Source organism: Triticum urartu, chromosome 1, assembly GCF_003073215.2.
Source record: "Triticum urartu cultivar G1812 chromosome 1, Tu2.1, whole genome shotgun sequence".
NCBI classification, from domain to species: domain Eukaryota; kingdom Viridiplantae; phylum Streptophyta; class Magnoliopsida; order Poales; family Poaceae; genus Triticum; species Triticum urartu.
Genome location: NC_053022.1, coordinates 417,244,827 through 417,256,108, shown reverse-complemented (window position 1 = coordinate 417,256,108; position 11,282 = coordinate 417,244,827). Strand labels below are relative to the sequence as shown.

Sequence of the window (11,282 nt, the reverse complement as noted above, 5' to 3'; positions counted from 1 at the left end):
CGGTCTTCTGTGTTCCGAGGCCATGTTTGTACATGCTAGGCTCGTCAAGTCAACCTAAGTGTATTGCGTGTGTAAATCTGGCTTACACCCGTTGTATTCGAACGTTAGAATCTATCACACCCGATCATCACGTGGTGCTTCGAAACAACGAACCTTCGCAATGGTGCACAGTTAGGGGGAACACTTTCTTGAAATTAATACGAGGGATCATCTTATTTAAGCTACCATCGCTCTAAGCAAATAAGATGTAAAACATGATAAACATCACATGCAATCAAATAGTGACATGATATGGCCAATATCATTTGCTCCTTTTGATCTCCATCTTCGGGGCTCCATGATCATCGTTGTCACCGGCATGACACCATGATCTCCATCATCATGATCTCCATCATCGTGTCTTCTTGAAGTTGTCTCGTCATCTATTACTTCTACTACTATGTCTAACGCTTTAGCAATAAAGTAAAGTAATTACATGACGTTTATGTTGACACGCAGGTCATAAATAAATAAAGACAACTCCTATGGCTCCTGTCGGTTGTCATACTCATCGACATGCAAGTCGTGATTCCTATTACAAGAACATGAGCAATCTCATACATCACATATATCATTCATCACATCCTTTTGGCCATATCACATCACACGGCACATGCTGCAAAAACAAGTTAGACGTCCTCTAATTGTTGTTGCAAGTTTTTACGTGGATGCTATAGGTTTCTAGCAAGAACATTTCTTACCTACGCCAAAACCACAACATGATATGCCAATTTCTATTTACCCTTCGTAAGGACCCTTTTCATCGAATCCGATCCGACTAAAGTGGGAGAGACAGACACCTGCCAGCCACCTTATGCAACTAGTGCATGTCAATCGGTGGAACCAGTCTCACGTAAGCGTACGTGTAAGGTCGGTCCGGGCCGCTTCATCCCACGATGCCGCCGAATCAAGATAAGACAAGTAACGGCAAGCAAATTGACAATATCGACGCCCACAACTGCTTTGTGTTCTACTCGTGCATAGAAACTACGCATAGACCTAGCTCATGATGCCACTGTTGGGGAACGTAGCAGAATTTTAAAATTTTCTACGCATCACCAATATCAATCTATGGAGTCATCTAGCAATGAGGGAGAGAGGAGTGCATCTACATACCCTTGTAGATCGCACGCGGAAGCGTTCAAGAGAACGGGGTTGATGAAGTCGTACTCGTCGTGATCCAAATCACCGATGACCTAGCGCCGAACGGACGGCACCTCCGCGTTCAACACACGTACAGTTGGGAAGACATCTCCTCCAACTTGATCCAGCAAGGGGGAAGGAGAGGTTGATGATGATCCAGCAAAACGACGGCGTGGTGGTGGAAGCAACGGTGATCTCAGCAGGGCTTCGCCAAGCATAGGGAGACGGAGGAGTGTCACGGGAGGGAGAGGGAGAGGCCAGGGGCTAGGGTGCGGCTGCCCTCCCTCCCCCCACTATTTATAGGACCCCTAGGGGGGAAGCCCTAGGAGATGGCATCTCCAAGGGGGGGCGGCGGCCAAGGGGGTGGCTTGCCCCCCAATGCAAGTGGGGCACCCCCCACCCCTAGGGTTTCTAACCCTAGGCGCAGGGGAGGCCCATGGGGGGCGCACCAGCCCACTAGGGGCTGGTTCCCCTCCCACTTCAGCCCATGGGGCCCTCCGGGATAGGTGGCCCCACCCGGTGGACCCCCGGGACCCTTCCGGTGGTCCCGGTACAATACTGATTACCCCCCGAAACTTTCCCGATGGCCGAAACTTGACTTCCTATATATAAATCTTCACCTCCGGACCATTCTGGAACTCCTCGTGACGTCCGGGATCTCATCGGGGACTCCGAACAACTTTTGGGTTACCGTATACTAATATCTCAACAACCCTAGCGTCACCGAACCTTAAGTGTGTAGACCCTACGGGTTCGGGAGACACGCAGACATGACCGAGACAACTCTCCGGTCAATAACCAACAGCGGGATCTGGATACCCATGTTGGCTCCCACATGCTCCTCGATGATCTCATCGGATGAACCACGATGTCGAGGATTCAATCAATCCGTACACAATTCCCTTTGTCAATCGGTACGTTACTTGCCCGAGACTCGATCGTCGGTATCCCAATACCTCATTCAATCTCGTTAGCGGCAAGTCACTTTACTCGTACCGCAATGCATGATCCCGTGATCAACCACTTGGTCACATTGAGCTCATTATGATGATGCATTACCGAGTGGGCCCAGAGATACCTCTCCGTCATACGGAGTGACAAATCCCAGTCTCGATTCATGCCAACCCAACAGACACTTTCAGAGATACCTGTAGTGTACCTTTATAGTCACCCAGTTACGTTGTGACGTTTGGCACACCCAAAGCACTCCTACGGTATCCGGGAGTTGCACAATCTCATGGTCTAAGGAAATGATACTTGACATTCGGAAAAGCTACAGCAAACGAACTACACGATCTTTGAGCTATGCTTAGGATTGGGTTTTGTCCATCACATCATTCTCCTAATGATGTGATCCCGTTATCAATGACATCCAATGTCCATAGTTAGGAAACCATGACTATCTTTTGATCAACGAGCTAGTCAACTAGAGGCTCACTAGGGACGTGTTGTGGTCTATGTATTCACACATGTATTACGATTTCCGGATAACACAATTATAGCATGAACAATAGACAATTATCATGAACAAAGAAATATAATAATAACCATTTTATTATTGCCTCTAGGGCATATTTCCAATAATGTTACTAGATCATGACGAACCTACGAACTATGAGGAAGCGATGATGAGCCCAAATTCCACAAAATGGCTTGAGGCCATGAAATCTGAGATGGGATCCATGTATGAGAACAAAGTGTGGACTTTAGTTGACTTGCCCGATGATCGACAAGCCATCGAGAATAAATGGATCTTCAAGAAGGAGATAAATGATGGCGGTAATGTTATTGTCTACAAAGCTAGACTTGTTGCGAAAGGTTTTCGACAAGTTCAAGGAGTTGACTATGATGAGACCTTCTCACCCGTAGCGATGCTTAAGTCCGTCTGAATCATGTTAGCTATTGCCACATTTTATGATTATGAAATTTGGCAAATGGATGTAAAGACTGCATTCCTGAATGGATTTCTGGAAGAAGAGTTGTATATGATACAACCTGAAGGTTTTATCGATCCAAAGGGTGCTAACAAAGTGTGCAAGCTCCAGCGATCCATTTATGGACTGGTGCAAGCCTCTCGGAGTTGGAATAAACGTTTTGATAGTGTGATCAAAGCATATGGTTTTATACATACTTTTGGAGAAGTCTATATTTACAAGAAAGTGAGTGGGAGCTCTGTAGCATTTCTAATATTATATGTGGATGACATATTGTTGATTGGAAATGATATAGAATTTCTGGATAGCACAAAAGGATATTTGAATAAGAGTTTTTCAATGAAAGACCTCGGTGAAGCTGCTTATATATTGGGCATCAAGATCTATAGAGATAGATCGAGATGCTTAATTGGACTTTCACAAAGCACATACCTTGACAAAGTTTTGAAGAAGTTTAAAATGGATCAAGCAAAGAAAGGGTTCTTGCCTGTGTTACAAGGTGTGAAGTTGAGTAAGACTCAATGCTCGACCACTGCAGAAGATAGAGAGAAAATGAAAGATGTTCCCTATGCTTCAGCCATAGGCTCTATCATATATGCAATGCTGTGTACCAGACCTGATGTGTGCCTTGCTAGTAGTTTAGCAGGGAGGTACCAAAGTAATCCAGGAGTGGATCACTGGACAGCGGTCAAGAACATCCTGAAATACCTGAAAAGGACAAAGGATATGTTTCTCGTTTATGGAGGTGACAAAGAGCTCATCGTAAATGGTTACGTCGATGCAAGCTTTGACACTGATCCAGACGATTCTAAATCACAAACCAGATACATGTTTTTATTAAACGGTGGAGCTGTCAGTTGGTGTAGTTCTAAACAAAGCATCATAGCGGGATCTACATGTGAAGCGGAGTACATAGCTGCTTCGGAAGTAGCAAATGAAGGAGACTGGATGAAGGATTTCATATCCGATCTAGGTGTCATACCTAGTGCATCGGGTCCAATGAAAATCTTTTATGACAATACTGTAGCAATTGTTTTGGCAAAGGAATCCAAATTTCACAAGAGAACCAAGCACATCAAGAGACGCTTCAACTCCATCCGGGATCAAGTCCAGGTGGGAGACATAGAGATTTGCAAGATACATACGAATCTAAATGTTGCAGACCCGTTTACTAAGCCTCTTCCACGAGCAAAACATGATCAGCACCAAGACTCCATGGGTGTTAGAATCATTACTGTGTAATCTAGATTATTGACTCTAGTGCAAGTGGGAGACTGAAGGAAGTATGCCCTAGAGACAATGATAAAGTTATTATTTATTTCCTTATATCATGATAAATGTTTATTATTCATGCTAGAATTGTATTAACCGAAAACATGATACATGTGTGAATACATAGACAAACAGAGTGTCACTAGTATGCCTCTACTTGACTAGCTCGTTGATCAAAGATGGTTATGTTTCCTAGCCATAGACAAAGAGTTGTCATTTGATTAACGGGATCACATCATTAGGAAAATGATGTGATTGACTTGACCCATTCCGTTAGCTTAGCACTTGATCATTTAGTTTGTTGCTATTGCTTTCTTCATGACTTATACATATTCCTATGACTATGAGATTATGCAACTCCCGTTTACCGGAGGAACACTTTGTGTGCTACCAAACATCACAACGTAACTGGGTGATTATAAAGGTGCTCTACAGGTGTCTCCGAAGGTACTTGTTGCGTTGGCGTATTTCGAGATTAGGATTTGTCACTCCGATTGTCTGGGAGGTATCTCTGGGCCCACTCGATAATACACATCACTTAAGCCTTGAAAGCATTGCAACTAATGAGTTAGTTGCGGGATGATGCGTTACGGAATGAGTAAAGAGACTTGCCGGTAACGAGATTGAACTAGGTATTGAGATACCGACGATCGAATCTCGGGCAAGTAACATACCGATGACAAAGGGAACAATGTATGTTGTTATGCGGTTTGACCGATAAAGATCTTCGTATAATATGTAGGAGCCAATATGAGCATCCAGGTTCCGCTATTGGTTATTGACCGAAAGTGAGTCTCGGTCATGTCTACATAGTTCTCGAACCCGTAGGGTCCGCACGCTTAAAGTTCGATGACGGTTATATTATGAGTTTATGGTTTTTGATGTACCGAAGGTAGTTCGGAGTCCCGGATATGATCACGGACATAACGAGGAGTCTTGAAATGGTCGAGACATAAAGATCGATATATTGGACGACTATGTTTGGACACTGGAATGGTTTTGAGGAGTTTCGGGCATATACCGGAGTACCGGGGGGTTACCGGAACCCCCCGGGGAGACTAATGGGCCTATTGGGCCCTAATGGAGAAGAGGAGGAGCGGCCAAAGGGCAGCCGCGCGCCCCCTCCCCCCCAGTCCGAATTGGACAAGGATGGGGGCAGCGCCCCCTTTCCTTTCCCCTCTCTCTCCTTCCCTCTCCTCTCCTACTCCCACATGGAAAAGGGGAGTCCTACTCCCGGTGGGAGTAGGACTCCTCATGGGGCGCGCCTAGGGTGGCCGGGCCCCTCCTCCTCCTCCACTCCTTTATATACGGGGAGGGAGGCACCCCTTGGAGACACAACAATTCATCTCTTGGATCTTTTAGCCGTGTGCGGTGCCCCTCTCCACCATAGTCCACCTAGATAATATCATGGCGGTGCTTAGGCGAAGCCCTGCGACGGTAGAACATCAACATCGTCACCACGCCGTCGTGCTAACGAAACTCTCCCTCAAAGCTCGGCTGGATTGGAGTTCGAGGGACGTCATCGAGTTGAACGTGTGCAGAACTCGAAGGTGTCGTGTGTTCGGTACTTGATCGGTCGGATTGTGAAGATGTACGACTACATCAACCGCGTTGTGCTAACGCTTCCCCTTTCGGTCTACGAGGGTACGTGGACACACTCTCCCCTCTCGTTGCTATGCATCACCATGATCTTGCGTGTGCGTAGGAATTTTCTTGAAATTACTACATTCCCCAACACCTTTGGGGTGCCCCCTGCCCCCATATATAAAGGAGGAGGGGAGGAGGCGGCCGGCCTTGGGGCACGCCAAAGGGGGGAGTCCAACTAGGACTCCCAATCCTAGTTGGACTCCCTTTCCTTTTGCGGAGGGGGGGAAGAGGGAAGGAAGAGGAAGAGGAGAAGGAAAGGGGGGACGCGCCCCCCTCCCTAGTCCAATTCGGACTCCCTATAGGGAGCGGGCGCGACTACCCCTTGTGGGTTGCCTCCCCTCTCCCCTATGGCCCATGTAGGCCCAATATTCCCCCCGGGGGGTGTTCCGGTAACCCCTCGGTACCCCGAAAAAATCCCCGAATCACTCGGAACCATTCCGATGTCCGAATACAACCTTCCAATGTATGAATCTTTACCTCTCAACCATTCCAAGACTCCTCATCATGTCCGTGATCTCATCCGGGACTCCGAGCAAACTTCGGTCACCAAAACACATAACTCATAATACAAATCATCATCGATCGTTAAGCGTGCGGACCCTATGGGTTCGAGAACTATGTAGACATGACCAAGACATATCTCCGGTCAATAACCAATAGCAGAACCTAGATTCTCATATTGGCTCCTACATATTCTACGAAGATCTTTATCGGTTAAACCGCATAACAACATACGCCATTCCCTTTGTCATCGGTATGTTACTTGCCCGAGATTCGATTGTCGGTATCATCATACCTAGTTCAATCTCGTTACCAGTAAGTCTATTTACTCGTTCCGTAATGCATCAACCCGTAACTAACTCATTAGTCACATTGCTTGCAAGGCTTATAGTGATGTGCATTACCGAGAGAGCCCATAGATACCTCTCCGATACTCGGAGTGACAAATCCTAATCTCGATCTATGCCAACTCAACAAACACCTTCGGAGACACCTGTAGAGCATCTGTATAATCACACACTTACGTTGTGACGTTTGATAGCACACAAGGTGTTCCTCCGGTATTCGGGAGTTGCATAATCTCATAGTCAGAGGAATATGTATAAGTCATGAAGAAAGTAATAGCAATAAAACTAAACGGTCATTATGCTAAGCTAACGGATGAGTCTTGTCCATCACATCATTCTCTAATGAGTGATCCCATTCATCAAATGACAACACATGTTTATGCTCAGGAAACTTAACCATCTTTGGTTAACGAGCTAGTCAAGTAGAGGCATACTAGGGACACTCTGTTTTGTCTATGTATTCACACATGTACTAAGTTTCCGGTTAATACAATTCTAGCATGAATAATAAACATTTATCATGATATAAGGAAATATAAATAACAACTTTATTATTGCCTCTAGGGCATATTTCCTTCAGATAAAACTCTCACAAAATCTGTCGATGATGATAATCTGCAGCGAGGCCACTGCCGCAGGCTGAAGTGATCACCACACATAGCATGTCATCGAAGGGACCCTGGGTTTACCCTGCCGCAATTTGGACAAGGGAACCAAAGGCGGCCAGCAGGGGTTGGCCTATGAAGATGTAGGAGCTCGGACCAAGGCAGGCCGGCATGGACTAACCCCTAGATCAATAGATCAGTGGGGCTGCCGTTGATGTCGCCGGATCGACACCTGATCTGAATCAGGGTGCTGGAACCATGTGCACCATCCCTGGAGCCTGCACCTGCGCTTGTTGCGGCGGCCATCATGCACCGGTGGACGGCGAAGAACGGCTTCCTCCTGGACAGCACAGGACGGAAACCGCACCAAGCGCCACCAGTGTCGCCCAAAGTCGCCATCACGAGATCGCCATGGATGGAGGCCGAGCCTCACCCGTGGAACGCCCCACCGCCACCATCCTTGGCCCCAGCGCCAGCTTCACCGACGGTGGCCTCCGGTGGCGGCGAGATGGGAGGCAAATTGTTTGAGCCCCCTGCGGGTGAGATGGGATCCCCCGAGTCGCCAGTCACCGGGTCTCCTGACGTCTTAAAAATGGAAGAGAATTTCACTTCCCGGCCTCTGCATCAACTAGGGATGCATACGGCCATTTTAGTATGAGTACCAAGATAAGCATGGTCCTCAGAATTTTTTTAAATGAGTATCAAGATATTTCTTGATACGCGGTTCCACCACACACCAAACTTGATCCTCAATAAACGGAAGAAAACCCATGTGCATCACCTGTCAATTTTAGGAATTGAACTCGGGTCGTTAGGATGCACAACCGCATACCCAATCACTGAGCCAAAACTCTCTTTGCATATAACCTAAATGACAAAAAACTACCTAGTTCAATCCTCCCACCTCCTCTCTACAAAGTAGTCGATATAAAGCCGTCGTACATAACCCCCCCTGCGTACTCATCACTAACCACGTTGCTATGTGTAACCCCGTCGATAGTTGATTCTTGAACATAAACAAGTTAAAAATACAATTTACTAATAACCATTTATGTATCTTGTACATTCTCGGTGGGGTATCCACATGGTGTGTGGCCGTGTGGGTGAACATTGAAATATAAGTAATAATCTACTCCCTTCGTTCCAAAGTTCTTGTCTTAGATTTGTATAGATACGGATATATCTAATACTAAAACATGACTAAATACATCTGTATTTAAACAAATTTAAGATAAGAATTTTGTGGGACGGATGGAGTATGAAATATCAACACTTGTATTGACATGATTTTTATTCAATATATGGTTCTTGTCTTTCTCGATAGATCAAAGTGCACCACTTTAGTTTGTGTTGTGCCCACCCCCGTAAAAAAAGGATTGTTATGTGCCCATGCTTTGATAAGTTGCTAGATCCGCCGCTGCATACAGCCATCTCTTTGCTTGGAAAATGCAAAACTTGTCCCAAAGTACCCCTTGTCATTGTAATCCTTGTAGCACAGATGCAGATTAATGAGGTCATGGAATCATTTCCGCTGGGTGGTTTTTCCACGTCGACCGGCATATCGATCATGTAGCACAGCATACATTAAGAGAAGAATCGCCGGCAACATGATCTGATCAAAGTATGGAAGAAGGATTAACAAATGACAAATCACGCCCGGAATCTGCTTCCCTGTCGATGCAAAAGCAGTGGCTGCGCTCGAGCCAGTTGTTAATGGTCGTCAGTGATGGCGCACCTCGTCCCATATGGCTGGCACGTAGGCGTACGCTGCCCTCCTCTACATATACACGGACCGAGGAACGGAGCAGGCAGGCAACAACGCACGAGCAGAACCGCGACGCGATCGAGTGATCGAGTGCACGGTCGGTCGACGATCATGGCGAGCAGGACGGTGGATGTCACCCTGGTCTCCGCGAGGGACCTCAGGGACGTCAACCTCGTCTCCAAGATGGAGGTCTACGCGGTCGTCTACCTCGCCGGCGACCCCATCTCCCGGGAGCGGGTCCTCGCCGACCGCACCGGCGGCCGCAACCCCACCTGGAACGCCACTGTCCGCGTCACGGTCCCAGCCTCCGGCTCCGGCAGCGGCGCTCTGCGCGTGCTCCTCCGCACAGAGCGCCCCCTCGGCGACCGCGACGTGGGCGAGGTGATCCTCCCGCTCACCGAGATCCTAGCCGGCGCCGGCGACGAGCCAACCGGCGCCACGCAAGGCGCCTACAAGGTGCGCAAGGTCGGCTCTAACAAGGTTCGCGGCGTGCTCAACCTCTCCTACAAGCTCGGAGGAGTCATCCACCCACACGCCGGCCAGTACCAGCAGGTTGGAGCGACGGGGTACCTGGCGGCGGCCGCTGCACCGTACGCGTCTGCTCCGCCGCCGCAGCAGCTCAGCTACCCGTACCCGTGCCCACCCCCGACAATGGTTCGGCCGCTGCGCATCAGCAGCCGGTAAAAGCGCGGCGATACCAGAAAGAAATAAAGCAAGCGCGCGGCGCGGCAAACTACTCTTGGAGTGGCATGGCAACCTTTTGCTCTGTTCTGCCCCGCTCATACAAAGAAATGGTGGCTTGGTGAGTGGGTTAGCCACTACCCACTTGTGGAGCGACGGCGAAATGCTGTGTACCAATAAATCTGAACGAAATGTATGTTGTGCCTGCACGTAGAAATATCCGCAGCAACTATTTGTATGCTGCGTACTAACTAATAAATCTTAACAGACTATCTTGTAGTCTCTCCGTTTCATTAACGTAGTGTATATAATTTTTTTTGAAAAATCAAATCTCATAAACTTTGACCAAGTTTATGGAGAAAAAGATTAACATCTAAAATGCCCATTGTAGTATATCATTAGGTTAATATATTATATATTTGGTATTGTAGATATAAATAGTTTCTTCTATAAACTCGGTCAAAATTTACAAGGTTTGACTTTTCAAAAAATTCATACGCACTACATTATAAAATGAGAGGGGGGAGGGGGTATCAATAATTAAAATGTGTGTTGATTTATATTATACTAGCACATATGCTTGTGCGTTGTAGTGGGGGGAAGAAATAATATATGATTAAATTTAGTGAGAGTTGTGTGTGCAAGCACAACGCCTCATGCTGCACTTAATTTTTCCAATTGTATTGGCTATCTTTCATTTCTCATTTCTCAAGGGATAAATCAGATCAACATCTAAACCTCTGCTTATCAATTTTCACAATGGCTTCTTGATACCCAAGGTAACTCGAAGATGTATATAAATTAGTGAAATTCAATCTAATAAAAGATACTCCCTCCGTTTCAAAATGGGAAAACTTTGTTTTTGCCACTCTAGTTTTTGCCAACTTTGCTTATGCTACTCTACAATTTGACATTTTACTTTTGCCACTCTTAGTTTTTGACAATACATCACAATTGCCATTCTATGGCAAAAGCAATAATTTTAGAATGACAATTGTGCTACATTATCAAAATCTAAGAGTGGCAAAAGTGAAATGAAAAGTTATTGCTTTTGCCACGGAATGGCATTTGTGATGTATTGTCAAAAACTAAGAGTGGCAGAAGTGATATCTCAAATTCTAGAGTGGCATATGCAAAGTAGGCAAAAACTACAGTGGCAAAAACAAAGTTTTCCCTTCCAAAATATAAGTCTTTTTATAGAATTCAACAAGTGACTACATACGGAGCAAAATAAGTGAATCTATACTCAACATATGTCTACATACATCCGTATGTTGTAGTCTGTTTGAAATGTCTAAAAAGACTTATATTTAAGAACGGATGGAGTATTTGGATGAAACCCACCTAG

At 46.2% G+C, this 11,282-nt stretch overlaps 1 protein-coding gene across 1 annotated transcript; it reads left to right on the top strand.

The window, feature by feature from the left end:
• Nucleotides 1-9,274: 9,274 nt before the first annotated feature.
• LOC125534943 (protein SRC2-like) lies at nt 9,275-10,213 on the top strand. Its single transcript, XM_048698001.1, has one exon. The coding sequence runs from the start codon at nt 9,365-9,367 to the stop codon at nt 9,935-9,937; it is 573 nt and encodes a 190-aa protein (XP_048553958.1). The 5' UTR covers nt 9,275-9,364; the 3' UTR covers nt 9,938-10,213.
• Nucleotides 10,214-11,282: the final 1,069 nt, after the last annotated feature.

Bases quoted from the DNA above. Each gene is read 5' to 3' on its own strand.
- LOC125534943 (XM_048698001.1), top strand. From the start codon at position 9,365: ATGGCGAGCAGGACGGTGGATGTCACCCTGGTCTCCGCGAGGGACCTC.